This window comes from Habropoda laboriosa, unplaced genomic scaffold (assembly GCF_001263275.1).
Source record: "Habropoda laboriosa isolate 0110345459 unplaced genomic scaffold, ASM126327v1 scaffold181, whole genome shotgun sequence".
Lineage (NCBI taxonomy): Eukaryota > Metazoa > Arthropoda > Insecta > Hymenoptera > Apidae > Habropoda > Habropoda laboriosa.
The window spans coordinates 45,531-63,202 of record NW_017100301.1 but is presented as its reverse complement, the minus strand read 5'-3'; the positions used below and the strand labels follow the sequence as shown (position 1 = coordinate 63,202).

The window sequence follows — 17,672 nt, the reverse complement described above, 5'->3', positions numbered from 1 at the left end:
AACAATATACAAAAATATTTTATAAACTTTATAGAAATTTGATAATGGAATGCAAAAGAAATAATCATAGATGAACTTATTCAATAAAATAAATAAAAAGCAAAATTTGAAAATTGATATTATGTTTTCAAAAACCTTACAAATAGTGATATAGATTTATTTAAAATTATCATTATGTTTAAAATTTTTAATGTTATTATTACTAATGTTAGCATACATAATATTTAAAATTTTTAATGTCATCTATTTAAATATTATTCCTATTAATTTTTATATGCAAATGATTATTAAATGTACACTTGTACATTTACAATCTTGTTTTATAGTTAAAGTAACTGTAATATATTAATTTAATTCCATGCATCACCGTAGTTAAATCTAAGATAAATGAAAGACTTATCTTTAGTACATAAAATGCTAATCACTCATTTTGTACAATATAGTATATTAAATCAAGTTCACTACTTTTTTCATTTATTGCTTACATTAAGTGCAATAATGAACACTCTTATATGAGGTGACTTGAAAAACAGGTTGAATAATTTAGAAAAACATAATAGGAGAGAGTCAGTGAATTGCGAACACCTAAGGAAAAAGTTGAATAAAACAAAATATTGCAAAGGTAATAACTTTGTTATTGTTTATATACAAAGGCATATTATCTGTTTACATAGTTTTATAATCAACTTTAACAAAATTTAAAAATAATGCTAATTTTTAATAGGAAAACCAAACCATTGTCGTTCGTGATGTCCTAAATGTCGTGGGGTAATCACGAACACTACTTATTTGTTTATAAAAGTCGCTTAAATAGCTTCTAGATGTGCTCTGACCATCACTGCACTTTTGCAACAATCGTAACACATAATCCAATCTTCAGTTGGAGGGTTCTCATACTTTTTTTTACAATAAATACAATAATATTCATCTTTGTCATTTTCAGTGTTAACTTTCTTTTTCTTTATTTTATTTTTCTTTCTTGGTATTTCTTCTTCTGTGTCTCTATTTTCTCTTGAAAATTTTCAAACTTTCTCACTACTTTACTTCTAGTCAGTCATTCGGTATCATGACGAACGTTCGAGATTGCCCCACACAATTCGTTCGTCATTACCCTATAAGGTGAAAAACGAAAACAACAGAGAGAATTTTAGGTTAAAAACATGAAATAACAAATATACTGGTTTTAAATTATTCCTCAATTTGTACTTTTTGTGTTTTTAAACATTAGTGTTAAGATAATTATAAATACAAAAGCTATAAGTACTACAGAAAGCTACATTTTCTTCAAAATATTAGATGAAGAGGAGCAAAAATCTTCAATAATTTTTACCTCGAACTTAATTTTATTTGTTATTCATGAATAACGAATAATTCCACATTACATATTCTTAATTTAAGACGATCTAACATTTGTCGCGCGCTTCCCTAGATAGCCACCCTGTGCCAGTGCGTTTGTTCACGATCGTGCGCGGATGAGTCTCTACGCTCCCGTGCCTGAGCGCGGGCTCTACACGTGCTCTGATTGGCCAGTGTCTTTCGTTAATAATTCAAAAATGAAGCTTCAACCAACATTTTGGTAAAGGAAAAGTTGTTCAGAGTCACCCCAGCAACCCCCCATTTTCGGGTGTAACACTCTTTACGAAACACCCTGTATGCGAATTCGCCATTACTCTGTGTTCGTTTCCCCGACTCTCCCCTATTATCAAAACAGAGAAAAAATTCAAACTCTATAGTTTTTGAAATTAAATCTAAAGGATATATTAGGCACTTTATCTATTAAATTGTTATGTATATTAAATTACTATACATCATCATGTAGTAATTATATTGCAATATTTACTTATCTTGCTCAGATTGTTCATAATTCCCTTTTTCCATAGAGATTCCAATTTTATTAAAATAAAGGGTAGACACAACATCTTTTGTAAAAAATTAAAATAAAATTCTAATTTCAAATAAATACATATTGTAATCTTGATATGCCTTTTATAGAATTAATTTAGAAATTCATAGCTTTGCTTCTTTTAATAAATATTAGTGTGTAGTAGGATATATGGAATGGTAGGATATTCTTTGGTATCTGGGAAAAACACACAAAAGTTTATTTACTTTTCGTCGATACATGTTAAATGTTTGGTACCAAATAATTTTGAACAAGTCAACGTAGTGTTCGAGCTGTTGCTTGACACAGGTATAGCTCTCGTACTCTCCAATCACAATATTATGTAATACGCGTGAAGTGAATTATAACAATTATTGTGGGAAGGCGTCCGATGAGCCTCCTGTACTCTACTCTTTGGAAGGCGACCGGCGGATAGTCCAGCCGTTCTCTCCATTCCAAGAGCGACCCTGGTATAGCTCTCGTACTCTCCTATCACAATATTTAAGCGATACGTGTATGATCGGAGAATCCACCCGCACTTCTCCTGGTAGGCGACCGGTGGATAGTCCAGCCGTTCTCTCCATACCACCAGAAGTACTAAGCAATCCTCTCCGAGCTTCCTCGGGCGTCCGGTAACCTCCCTGTACTCTCCTCTCTCAGAGGCGACCAGTGGATAGTCCAGCCGTTCTCTCCATACCACCAGAAGTACTAAGTCACAAGCTAGTTTCTTCTAGAAGCTTCTATCGCTTCGCGATTATTTGGCTGACGACGAGGATAGAGAGTCGTCCCTCTCACTTCCTCTCGCGAAAATGGAATTTTTTCGGCGTCTTCGTTGCTAGTTGTTACAGTGTTTAAATTGTTTTTTGTTTCAAATTATCTGGTAAAAAATTTCTGTATAAATGAATAGCATTATTTATTTATTACTAATAGGATGTATGAAGTATGAAGCAATTTTGTAGAGTGGTTTTGATAATAAGAAAAAGAATTATATACATATAATGATTGTATAACTGATATATGCACACATAAAGTTGTAGTACCGAATTTATAATTAATACAACAAAAGAGTAGGTTGATCTTATTTATTTTGTACATTATAATTTAATAATTTATCTTAAATTCAATAACATGTCAAAATAAAGTTTATATCCATAGACGCGAATATTTTGAAAGTTAAGGCTCGATACACATTATCGTGCCGTTCCCAGTCCGGTGTCGGTTCGGCAGACCAAATTTAAATATTTTTCAACAAAAAAATTTGTAATCATTCTTTAAGGACAAGTAAGTACATAGGAATAAAGCTCATGTTAATAACTGTTACTAAACTTCTATAATAAATTAACAAAAAAGGCCTAAAGAAACGGCTGTCACACTAGATTACCCCCTTAACCCTTTGTAGTCCTATGTCAAGTTGGATTCGACGTAAAAATTTTTGCCTTCAGATATCATATAATGATAAATTATAAATTATAAATGATAATAAACCATTTTTTTATGCATTAATATTATTCTGAAACTTAGTATTTTATAACTAATATTACGCTGAAATATTGAAATAAAGGGAAACTACATGGTATTGCCCGAGAGTGCCCAAATGAATGCGGACTAACTGGACTATTTTGTCCGCAAAGTGTTAAAGACAATCGGGAGTCGTTAAGCAATTTCATCTAAAACGGATCGTGACCGATTCGATAGTGTGAATACTCAAGGATGTGATTAAACCGAGAACGGACTATGACCGGACCAGGAACGACACAATAGCGTGTATCGGGCTTAAAACTTCAAAATTTGATAGTGTTGTTACGCTATCGCGTGAACATAGCTTTAATCACTTATTATGCATGTTCATGAATATAGCTTTAGTATGGTCTTAGCTTAGAGAAATCGACACGTACATCTGGAGCGTAATTTGAATTGTCAATAATGTATGTTTTACAAACATAGAATGTATTTGGAAATCGTCCAAGGGTTCGATGCGTGGTATGGCGATGGGAAAGTTAAAACTCGGGAACGGAAATGTTTTGTTTATTGTACTCGAAGGATTTTATTCAAAGACCGTCATCAATCGACAGTTTAGCTTGTCGAATCCTGGACCCTTTTTGCCCTTAGTTCCCAGGCATCCAGGTCTTCACTCCAACTCATCCCTTACCGATTACTGTCGCTGCGTTTCCACTTTTCCGCTAAATTCCTGACTTATTACAGAAGATCTTCATCTTATGCACCCAGACCATTTTCTCATCGAGTCCCTAACTTTGTCACCTGCAAACCCTCTCATTACCCCTACATTCTTTGTTTATTATATTTAATTTTGAGGTCTTTGCAAATTTCGTCATTACGTATGTACCATGGTGCATTTGTTATTGTTCTAAGTATTATGAATTGTAGCGCTTCCAATTTAGAAATATGTATGGCTTTTGGCTACTTTTACTAGTAAGCCATTGTATATTTTTCCTTTTAATTTGGATTTGGTCGATCTTCGTGCGTAGCTACAGTGACTGAAAAAAGTATTCATACACTTTATAAAATGGAATAACTTTTTTAAAATTGGGCCAAACGACTTGAGTTTTTTTGAGAAGTTAGAAAGCTTAGTTTACTAGATGATGTGTAAAAAACTTTTTAAAAAAACTGCAATTAGTCGGAATCGCGAAGAAAATAGCGAAGGTCGTTTTTACAACTTTTTTATCTGAGCTCGTAATGAAAATTAAAAAAATACTTTTTGTAGATCTATGTCAATTATACACACGCTGAAAATTTCATTGAAATCGGTGGATGGAGAAACAAGCGACAGGCATCGAAAGATGTAAAAATCTGCAGATTTATTACAGTTCTAGGCCGAAAGTCGTGAAATAGTGAAGAAAGTTTCACAATCTTTATCCGTTTGTAGCTCATAGCAACATTAACCGATTTCTTAAAAGTCTCGATTTTTGACGCAAAAAGTTCTATTTCCAAGTGTGATTTGAGAAGTTGATGGCTTAGGAAATTTTTGTTCGATTTTGAGTAGCAGGCCCTTGTACCAGACTTTGTCGAAAGCTTTTTGTATGTCAAGGAAAACGGCAGTACAGTATTTTTTGTATTTTAAGACTAGCGTGATTTTGTTAACTAGCCTATGTATCTGTTCGACTGTGGCGTGCTTGTTTCTGAAGCCAAATTAGTGTGGAGGAATTAGGTTTTGCATATCACTTATTTTTTTCATTCTTGTTAAGATTATTTTTTCTAATAATTTTGATAGTGAAGGTAGTAGCGAAATTGGCCTGTGCTTACCATGGTAGATAATAGGGTTTTGATAGGTTTGTGAAGCATAATGACTTGATCTACTTTCCAATTGATGGGAAAAATATTAATTCTGAGGGTGGCGTTAAAAATAATAATGGTCATTCGTACTGCTTTTGGAGGAAATTCCTTGATAATTTTTGTTTATCAGATCAAAGCCAGGTATTTTTTGGATGCATATGGCTAAAATAAATTTTTTAACTTCTTTAACAGTGGTTCTTGTGATGTTTTCAGTGTGAAAATCCCTAGCTGTTACATCTGGGGCTGGTGTTAGGATCTTTGATGAGGTCTTTGTGCTATTTGATTGAAATGTGTTGTAAAGGTGTTCTATGAAAATAATAGTTTTTTTATGAGTACTTTTTGCCCAGCTGCCCTCAACTTTCTTGATGGCAGGTATTGAGGCGACTTTTCAGTCTTTTTGTGGCTTTCCACAATGAATAGTTCATGTCATCATTTGGAAAGGGACTAACTACATTAAGGCACTTGTAAAGATCTTCGTTAGAATGCTTCAGTATTACTTGTTTCACCTTCTTGTTGATTGTGTTTAGTCTCTTCTTGTTTAGTGCAGGTTTTTGTTTTTGCCATGCGTGTTTTAACTTTCATTTGAGCTTGATTTTCTGTGAAATGTATTTGTTGTCATATAGACTCTGCTTGTTTGGTAGAAATCCATCCTGTTTCTTGCACTAGATTGGTAAAATTAATAACAGCTATTTCTATTTGTTCTGGAGTTTTTAAAGGTATGTTGTAATTTATGTTGAATGTTAGATATTCTTTAAATAGTTTTCAAATTGTATTGTTGTTGCATAAGGTTGGTGCAATTTGTATGAGTTTATGTAAGTATTTAGTTTAGTATTACTGGGGAGTGGTCCGAACTGAGGTCGAAACAAGAGTGCATTTTAAAATGAGCTTCATTCAGTCCTTTCATTACTGTGAAGTCCAGTAAGTCCAGGGTTTTGTTATAAGCAGCAGGCCAGAAAATAGGTTCTCCTGTTGATAATGTATCTAGAGATAATGATCGTATAATATGTTCTAGTGTTTTACCTTGATGAGTTAGTTTTAGAGCCCCGTAGAGCATGTTTAGCGTTGTAGTATCCACCAGCAATAAATTCATTGCCCAAAGATTGAAAGAAACTTCTGTACTGCTGTGCATTGAAATTTTGCACTTAAGGGAACAGTAAACTGCTGCTAGCGTGATATTGCTGCGTATTGTCTTTGTTGCGTCGTAAACGAACGCAGATTTTTCCCACATTTCGTCACGGTCAATAGACCACTTTCAAATTTGCACAAAATGAAGAAAATTGTCAAAATCGTTATTGACGCGTTCAGTATTCTAGCGTCCTTTTCTTAACATTTACATTGTTATTCTTATTCCATTTTTTTATTATTTATATTATTATTTAACTACCTAATGAAAATTACGAAAAAAACGAAATAAAAGAGAAATTTTAAATGTATATAAAGTTATATTTGTCTCTCAAACCCCTGTATGCGAAACGGCCCCTACCATTTTTCCGGTATTTCCGCGAAACTAATGAACAAATTTTTCAAACAAAAGTTAATCAGTATTCAGTTGACAATAAACTGTGTTAATGAAAATTTACAAAAAAGTTTTTATTCGATAAAAAATAAAGATCACTACCATTTTTTTAAATGAAACCATATAATTTTTTTGTGCCAATCAATGCAGATTTAAATTTTCTTGAAAAAAGTATTAGAGAACTTAGGTCGAAAATTGATTAATTTAGAAGTTATGATTTTTGTCCCGGACGCCCATATACTCGAAACACTGTATGCCGACGCTGTGACACACAACAGTATTAATAACTATGATAGCAGCTTGCATGTACGTGTGATCTATTGAGTTTTGAAGGAAGTGTTTTATGTCATTTTTGATGATTATAGCTGAACCACCACGAGCTGTTCCGAAAGGGTGTTTAGTGTCGTAGATGTCGTAGAAGGGAATTTTAATGTGATGTTTGTTTGTGAGATGTGTTTCCGCAACGAGTAGTACGTCAATTTTGTTAATGCAAAGGAAGATTTTCAGTTCTTGAATTCTATGTGTTAGCTCGTTAGCGTTCAAAATTGTGATTTCTAAAATAGTATCCATTGTTACTTCAGCTTATTAGTAAGCACGTTTGTAATTAGTTCTATCATTGCAGTTCATTGTTGCGATTGTTGTTTTAACAAATTTGTTTGTTCAGTAAACATATTAGTTACTAATTCCGTATTTTTGATTGATTGGAGTAACAGTTCTCTAATTTCTGTTGATTCTGATACTGGTCCTACATGTGTTGGAAGGAGAATGTGTATTTATTTGGAATGACTGTGCTTATGTTGCTTGGGCATAGGTTTTTGTGTTTGTGTTAGCCTGCCAACCCGTAATAGTATTATTAATGTTTTGACTGATGGTTTGAGTAGGAAGAAGAGGATTTTTTGCAGCTACTTTGGGCTTAAGTGTGGGGTATAGTTTTTGTTCTAATTGTTCTCTTATTATGCATCCTGTATAATTGGCAGGGTGATTTCCCTGACAGTTGTAATATTTTACATTATCTGTCTTGTCTTTTATTGGACAGTTTAAAGTGGGGTGTTTATTTTACGCATGTAGAGGTTCTGTAGCAGTAATTCGTAGACATGACAGTGGATGCATTACGCAATATCCCTTTTAGCTTTAGAAGGTTCAAATGAAATAACAATATTTAGGAGTCTATTGATTGTGAATATTTCTTTGTTATTTTCATTTGGTTATAGAACATATAGTTCGATAAAGAACAGCGGTAGTGGTTGCTTTGTGTCGTATTCTTTTATATTATTAATTTGCTTTGCCTGGTGGTTGAGACTTTCTAATTCTTTGCTGATTCTATCGATGTTTGTTTTTGGGTACAAACCTTTTAGAACTACCTTGTAGCTTCTGTCTTTCTTTAGTTGGTACGTATAAAAGTTGGCATTTTTCTCTCTCAAGGTTAGAACTATTATATTTTGCTGTAGGTTTCAGTATTATTTGCTTGAACCTTGACTTGATTACCGCTAATTGTAAGTTGTTTTAACGTGTAATTGTTGCCTGCTGTTTCTTCTAGAAGTTCCAATAAAGGTTCAATAATTTGGGTTTCTATATGAATTGGTGGAGGTTTCGGTATGATGGTTTTTGTTGTAGTGCTGCCTGCAGCAAAGTACCCTGCCTTCCGAAAGTAAGCTAAATAAATGAGTTTTCTATAGGCATGTGTGCCAGTCATTTGTTCTGTTGTGCGAATGTGTCTGTATTTGGCTAATCTTTCCTTTCTTGTTAACGGTAGCCTCTCGCCTGTGGCTTGTTTTATCAATTTCCATTAAATTTTCTTTAACGATTTTCAAGTTATTGTTGTTATCTGTGTGTTTATAATTTTTGGTGACAACGCCACTATTTCTGACAGATTTAAATTATAGATCCCCTGGTTCAACCATTTGACCTGTTAAACTTGCCAACGCCAATTTTAGGATATTTAGACTTTTCGCGTAAACACGTCTTATTCCTACGACTGCGGAAGCGAAACTCACTAAAACTATTAGAATACGATTATGAGATATTTATAAAGCAGGAAAGTTAAACACAAATGCCGATGCCTTATCCAGAGTAAGAATTTGCACGATAGAAAATGATCTGAAACAGGAACTAGAAAACTATATAAAATTTTACTCCTCCTTTGGCGAACGCGTATCTACAGAAGACGAAGACTTTATAAAAGAAATAGTACAACCACGCAACACAAAGCTTCCACACCAAATAATACTCCTGTTATTAAGTCTGAAGTGTATTTGAAAAAAGGGTTCAGTAAAGGTTTTCCTTTAATTATTTACACTGTCGTACCACCCGACATCTCAGAAAAGGGCAAGGTAAGTATACCTTTCACCTCGCGAAACTGATCAAACTTGTTTTAATCGCAAACACATTACGAGATAAATCAAAACTAAATATAATTCAAGACAGAAACTACTACACAGACCTAATTCGACTGTTTTCCAACCTTGACAGACATATTGAAATACATATTTCGAAACCAGCATCCATGGACAAAAGAGAAATTATTCACTTGGCACACGACTCGATTTTCGGAGGACATTACGTGTACAACAAAACTTTACAAAAAATACGAAAGCAATACGAATGGCCCAACATTACGAAAGTCGTTAAGACTTACGTAGAAACGTGTGAAATATGTCAAAAACACAAGGACACAAAAAGACAGACGTATACAATATGTCCATTTTAAGTGTCTATACATATGTAATTATTTCTGTAAGTATCAGAAATACGAAAAATGTTTCAGATGAAAGTTGTATAATATCGAGGGGGACATATCGTATATCGTAATAATTATTTGACTTTGAGATAACCTTGGAGAGTCCTGTGAAGGTCACGTTTAAATTTTTAAATGGAACCCTATATTTTTTATTGCATATTCTTGTATCTAATACTGAGACGTATTCAAAACAGTACCTACACATGTATTTTTCGTAAGCCGTTGTTGAGTTATTAACTTTCAAAGTTTACATGCCGCCTGCATTAGCGTTACCTAATGTACTTATGTGTACACCGCGAGGAGGTTACTCGGTCGGACTTTGTACATCATGGTTGTACACCATGGTACATCATGGTGGCTTTAAAAAGGACCGATTTTGTGTGTGTGTATGTGTGCTTCAAAATAGTGTAATCTAAGGTGGCTATCCTAATAAATATCCGAAATATTAACAGACAACGTTAAAGAATTTTCCTCCCACAAGTTTTCTGACTTTTGCAAATTGATGAAAACGCGACACACCTTCACATCCGTTTATCACCCCCAGTCTAATGGAAAAAATGAAACATCACACATCATCTTAAAAGAATACATTCATTATCAAATCGACGAATATTTGGGACCAAATCCTACCCAAAACCGTGCTCAATTATAATTGCACGATGAATCGTTCCACCGGGTATACACCTATTTGAACTCCAGTTAGGATACGAATCAAATAGCATTTTTGACGAACAAGACGAATATCTGACGTTACAACAAGTAGAAAACCTCAAAATTGAACATGAAAACAAGATATTAGGAACAATAGAAAACCTCCATGACCAACAGCCATCAACCTCCTATAAACACACGAATCCACATGGCAAGGAAATAAAATCCTAATTGGTAATTACAATGCGAAACGATTAGAGAAACGTTGGCGAGGCCCATTTGAGGTCATGGATACTATCAATAATCATTCTATAAAAATTAACGGAAACGGAAAATCTACAGTTCATTACAGAACAAATGTAAAGTTATTTAAACAAGCAACTCTTTCGGATGACAAGAATGATAGCTAGATATTTTGAAAAATGTATAATGACCTTGGCACTCCAATGGATTACGGCTTCTGGTTCAACGAATCACATCCACGGCGAAAAATTTAATGTAACTAATCAGGAAACCGCATTCCTCGAATATTTAAATAGACTAAGGCTTTTCCACGAACAATGGAAAATCGTTGTAGAATGATTTCGCACATGTTGAGGCTGATCTTGAATCGATCCAGTGACGCGTCATAGCTTCATGAGGCCCCGGGCAAATTTGAATTTGGGGGCCCCATGTACAGTAAATGAGGTTATAAAAGATTGGTTTGGGGCCTCCCTCATTGGTGGTGGCCCCGGGCAATTGCCCCTTTTGCCCACAGGATAACGCGCCACTGAATCGATCAAACAGCTTTATATCCGCCTAATCATCGGGCTATGCATACGCGAAATAAACGGGAGCCAATTTATGTGCTCCTCAAAACCAAAACTACTGAAGGGCGTAGAAGATTTCACCGGTATGCGTGGAAAGCTTCGCAATGCATTGCTCCTCGCGTACTAGTCATGGGCTCTTCGACTTCGTTGGTCAAGTCAGTGAAACTCTATTCGGCACAGTCACGGCAGACTCACGACCAAGTCAACCGCATTAATTCTTGATTTGGAACTCAAACTAAACGACGTTAGAAATCAAATTAGAAAAATTGAGGACCTCACTTTTGATGCAAAATATGGCATTGTAAAACCACACATTTTTACACTGGAGCAATTGTTTAAGATACTTAGGGAACACGAACATGTAAGTAATTTCTCAGTTACTCTCGAAGAGACGTGTTACATGTCGCTAATAGATATTTGCAATGTAAATTGTTGCGTCGCAAACGCAACTGGTAAGAGTTTGACTTTATGACACGGACGACCAGGCCTGCTATTCTTGAAGGCTTCTAATTTAAATTCTTTTGTTTTACTTTTCCTTCCGAAGCGATGACGATAACCAGAAAGTGTTTTATGGACTCAGAAACTCGATGCTTCTGCGTGCCATACGCCTTCCTGGTGCCCGTACATTTCCTTCAATAGCACTTGACGTGTCGTAAAACCACTACACACACACATTTCAGTCCCGTTTGGACTGATCTTCCTCTGGGCCTCATACCCCCACCACGATGTCATACCACCACCCTGTCGACTGGGGAAATCCATGGTGGGCTGCGTACTTCCCACTCATGAAGAACAGCCAACAAAGAAGGGCTCCTATTTGTTACCATAGGCTACCCCCTCAACACATAGTTTAACATAAAACAGCGAGAAAGGCCCAACGCGCCTCAATGCCCATCAATAGTCCAAAAAGATCATATAGCAGTTTACGTTCAATAAGTAGTTCACACATATATTTTCACACTCAACAATCAATTCGACTCGCACAATATTAAGTTGGCGTGTGAGAGACGCGAAACACTGACTTTAATAAAGATTAAGAATCGCGTCACAATATAAATATTGCGCTTAATGGAAAAAGAGTGTTATTAGAAATTAAGATCTCTCTCCTAGAAGAACAAGTCTTTAACCTAGTTAAAGTAATTTCAATACCAGTACACGGCTGGCTGTTTCATTCGATATTAAACACACAACAAAGACTTGTCCTTCTAGACCCACTGCGATTATTATTTATTCTAACAACGGAAAACGACAAAATCCATACAAAAAAGCTTAACAACGAATTAATACTAAAACGCAAGACACCTGACTTTTTAATAGTTTTAAGGGAAATTGTTTAAGACATATACTTACCAGACACGAGACTAAAAACTATGAAACAAGGTATATGCAAATACAAAACACAGTGTAGATCCAGTTACACACTGACAACTAATAGATTGAAATAGCATCAAAGAAAGAAACTTTGCACATACTTTGTTCGGATCAGAAACCTCGTCATGTAGATTTCTAACGATTTCTAGATTGATTTCTAAATCAATCAAAATTTTATTATCACCTTAGCACCCGATTGTAATGGTATGCAACACGCTCGGTATAATGGTGTGCGTTCCCCTACACAAACGCCGTTTAAAGGGACAGCAAGGTCTAAACTCGAAGGCAAGCCCGAACCAAACGGCGTTTGTAGGGACACGCATACCATTATACCGAGCGTGTCCTACACGGCTAGATCCCTTCAAATGGCAGAGTGTTAGTGGGTCCTAGTCTATACGTATAGCTCTATACAATCAAATCGTTGTCAAACTTTATCAACGTTTATCTGGGAAACTATTTGTTTGCGGCATATGGCTCCATTCAGACATTTTCTCTTCTCGTCGAGCAGAATACGTTGATGTAAAAAAAAAATTTTACATTAATTTTCAATGTTATAAACAATTTTGCGGAAACTTTTTTTTACAAATGTCCACCGATCCAAGGGTATAGATTCACCCCCTGAAGCTTTGACCATTAATTTTTTTACACTTTGTATATAAAATATCCAAAAATACCTGAAGAAAATTACCTATTGGTCGAAAAGTATAAACGTCAAACACGACGAAAACATTTTTAAATTTGTTTGCGTGAGCGATGCTCCAGGTAGGTCTTCATTTTATATATTTCATTTTTGCTGTAATTTCACGAAATTTAAAAAATGTTTTTGACCATGAAACGATTACGCGTCGCTACGGCACTACCGAGTCGGTGTAGGCGAGCGATAGCCGCATGGCGGCAAAACACTGTGTACATATTGCCGGCGGATATTTCCTCGACCTGTTCGAATTCAAAACCGTTCCGACACATTTTCTGAATGGTTCCTTCATATCTACAGAATTCGATACTGTATAGCAAATTTGTGCTAGATAAAGAACTTTTCATAAAAATGCAAAAGTATTGTGTAGAAGGTACACACATCGGCTCATTTTTAAACTGCTAGCCACTCAAGCTTTCCAGTAATAAACATTTCTTCTTCGTTCTATTGTAAAAATCTAGGAGCCAGGAAACGATTAAGCTGGCAGAGTCATTCTGCCAACCGTACGAGAAACATGTATCGTACAAACGCAGAATATTACGGTAATACATTTTTTACAATTACGGTATACAGAATGTAAACGGGGCAGTTTGGCTATTTTGCAATTACGATGTAGCAACGATTTATTTTTTATAATATTGTCGAAAACAGTAAAAGTGACTTGTGCAATGAAAGTGACCGTACAGTGAAGAGAGTTCACCGACCCGGCCGTAACATCAGCTGTTGAGGGTTGCATTGAAATGTCAGGATCAACACAATGACCCAGTGTCAACGACCCACTTCCGTCGAAGCAGGTTAATTCGTGGACGAATGGGTAAGTTTTTCATAAGTAATAAAACACTTTATTTCTTTCGGATAACGAATAAAAGTATCGAAAACAGTTATTAATTTCTCAAAATTAGTAAAAGCATTTAATTTGAATAAATGGTAGTATTTGTAAAATTTTCACCTAATGCATCACACAGTATATTTAAATAGTTTTATTTCTAACTATTGACATATTATTTATGCATATTGCAATGTGTTGTATTAGAATAAAAAATTCTTTTCGGCACTGTGGACAAGTTACGCAGAATTGGTCCGGCATTCAACGTGTTAAACGACTTATTAGTTTATTTGTTATTCATGAATAACGAATAATTCTAGATTATTCTTAATTTAAGACGATCTAACATTTGTCGCGCGCTTCCCTAGATAGCCACCCTGTGCCAGTGCGTTTGTTCACGATCGTGCGCGGATGAGTCTCTACGCTCCCGTGCCTGAGCGCGGGCTCTACACGTGCTCTGATTGGCCAGTGTCTTTCGTTAATAATTCAAAAACGAAACTTCAACCAACATTTTGGTAAAGGAAAAAGTTGTTCAGAGTCGCCCCAGCAACCCCCCATTTCCGGGTGTTACACTCTTTACGAAACACCCTGTATACATGCTGAAAATTTCATCTCAGAAGATGTAAGAATCTTCAGATTTATTACAGTTATGGGCCTATTCGTGAAATAGTGCGATTTTCACAATTTTTAACCGTTTATAGCACATAGCAACTATATAATTTACATAAATCTACAAAACGTATGTTTGAAATTTTCATTACAGGCTCAGATAAAAAAGTTGTAAAAAGTGACCTTTACAATTTTCTTCGTATTTTCCACAAATTGCAATTTTTTTCAAAATTGTTTGTACACGTCATCTAGTATACTACTCCTTCTAACTTCTCAAAAAAAAAAAAAAGAAACTCAAGTCTTTGATTCAATTTTAAGAAAGTTATATTTTTCTAAAGTGTGTCCGTATATTATTGAGAGTAACTGTAGGTGGAATCCGAGCGACACTATCGCCTCTACATCCGTTCTTTTCGTAATCAATTATTTCATGCTTTAGAACCGGTGTTCGCACTGTTGCATTTATTTAACCTATGGTACGGGTACATCTCGTTTCATTCTACTCGATTTGACTTGTGATCACGCTTAAAAGAGTAGTCAGTAGTTATGGATTCTACTTGTCAAAATTCAGATTTTAGTGCTAAATACTTACTTAGTCAATTAAATGTAGCGCGAAAAGAAATTAATAATTTGAGGTATTATTTGAATTATCTTATTATATACTGTCTTCATAAAATCTAAAAATTATTCAAAAAGATATCAACAAGTTCCATTCAAACATGCTGTTTTCTTCATACTTCTGCATTTCTAGTATACATATATAAATGTATATATATACATCTGTACGCATACATGCGAGCGTATATGCATGCAATGTATGAATATTCTTGCAATAAGAGTGAAATAAATATTTATTGTTTTTTATTAGAATATTATATTTTTTATTGAAAATTATTATGTTTCACTTTAATATGTATGTATTATACATGTATAATATGTATGTGTTCCAATTTTTAATTTTTACAGACAACAAATGAAGAGTCTTCGATATATACATGAAAAAGATATCGATACTATAAAGCGTCTCTTAGAATCATACAGAAATGGATCACCCATGTCTGAAGCAAAAGTTATAATTCCAGATGATGTAAAACCTAGCACTAGCACTGATGATGATACTATAAAGTTGAAACCAATTGGGGTAATATCTACTTGGTTTCCTAGTAAACGTGGTACACCTAGACAGACAGGAGTTTGTGGAAAAGTACCAGGAAAGCTACTACTATACAACTCAATATTTACTAATCCAGATCATGCTCTTGAAGGATTACAAGATTTTTCACATATGTGGTAAGATGATTAAAATATAATTTTTAAGTTTGATTTATTTATAAAGTGTTGATCAATATTATTTAAGCTAAACGTTTAAAAAGTTTAACAGCTTTCTTGTTATCTCTGTTACCATAATATTTAGTTAATGTCATGTTATGTGTAAACAGCACATAGTGAATTATAAAAATATAGTATTTTTTTGAAAACCATTTTTATTTTCACAGGGTTCTATTTTACTTTCATAGGAATGACTCAACACATGTTCGTGCTAAAGTTGCACCACCAAGGTTAAATGGTACAAAAACTGGTGTATTTTCTACACGTTCTCCTCATCGTCCATGTCCAATTGGTTTAAGTTTAGTAAAAATTACAAACATAGAAAGTCATACAATTTATTTTGAAGGTGTAGATATGGTAGATCAATCACCTGTATTAGATATAAAACCTTATGTACCACAATATGATAGTCCATTAGGTTTTGAAAAATTAAGTAACAGATTGCAAGAATCTAATTTAGTTGATACATTTGAATGTATAGAAGAAACAATTGGAGATCAAACATGTGGCACATTCAATACTAACATTAGCCTCGAAAACGAAACAAGAAATTTACTTTCAGATCCTTATTATAGAAAAAATGTCAATAAAACAAATCAAGAGACAGATGTTTCTAGAGATGAAGAAATTGCTATAAGGTTACAAGCAGAAGAATTTCAGAGAAATTCGAATTTCGAAAGTTATAATAGTTTGAGACATTTTTCTGAATTAAGTGATATTAGTTTGCACAATAATAGTATATTACAGCATAATATAGATGTAACAGGTATACACAGAATATCTCACACATTTTTCGATTCTTTGTCCAATGCAAGAACAAGTTTAAATACATCTACTGAGCATAATGTACTTCCTTCTAATTTGGAACAACAACCAGAAAGTTTAGTAGATATAAATAATAGATTGCAAAGTATTAATGTAAGTGGTCGTACCAATGTTGAACCAATATATGGATCAAGTAATGTGGGATCTAATTACACAGAAACACATGTTTCTCGCTCTAGACTTTTAGATGGAGCAGATGGACCAAATACTATTTGCGGTACTGATATAGATTTAATTAATAGACGATCATTAAATTCGAGAATTGATAATTCTCCCGTAAGAATGGGGGTACGAGAAGCTCCTGATGGAGAAGAAGGATTAGAGCCGCAAATTCTTACACCTTTGCAACCTTTGTCGAATCAGTTGATACGAACAATATCAAACAATAGCTTACCAGATAGCGTAGGTACAAATACGGTATGTTCATCTGAATCGAGAAATATTGAAAATAGAGAGTCAGAAGCTAATACCTCTTCAGATGTAAGAATTCCAGAGTGGATATCAAGACCTCGTACACCCCTATATGTGGTATTTAACGATCGTGCTTTGATTCAGTTGAACGAAATTTTAGGAACCAAAATTAACGACCAAAAAATAGCGATTGAAAACGTATTACGCGAAGATCCTAGATCAGTGTATTTAAGGCAACGATGGGGTAGTCAGTTTTATACTTTCTTAATTCACGATTTACACATCACGTGTAGATTCGACGATAATAGGGGTATAGTTACAGTTTTTCAAGTTAGACACGCTGGTCGTATTTGTGAATGCGGAGAACCTGAATGGCAATGTTTGGGTCATTCACCACCTTCATCTTAAACGCGTGCACATATGTATGTATGTGTGACTGTATACATATTTATTATGAATAATTTTGTCGCTATATTTTTAAATTTGTCAATAATATTATGAAAACATGATTAATTTAATTTATGCAATCCTTGGGTGTTTTACATCACGTTATATCATCTCATATCACCTTGTCTTTAGGAACTTCCATTATCCGGAATGTTACAGAAAAACTATTTTAAAAAGTTACTTTTTTGCTATTATGTAATAGTTGCAGTTATTGTCATCGTCCAATACAAAACAATTTCTAGATACATTTTTATAATTATTCAGTAGTTAAAAATGA

General features: G+C 34.3%; 1 protein-coding gene across 1 annotated transcript; it reads left to right on the top strand.

Moving 5' to 3' along the window:
• The first annotated feature begins 14,856 nt into the window (after positions 1-14,856).
• LOC108573971 lies at positions 14,857-17,356 on the top strand. The gene is given in 4 exon segments (XM_017936464.1): positions 14,857-14,919; positions 14,921-15,018; positions 15,350-15,673; positions 15,880-17,356. Coding segments are annotated over 4 exon segments (1,962 nt in total).
• Positions 17,357-17,672: the final 316 nt, after the last annotated feature.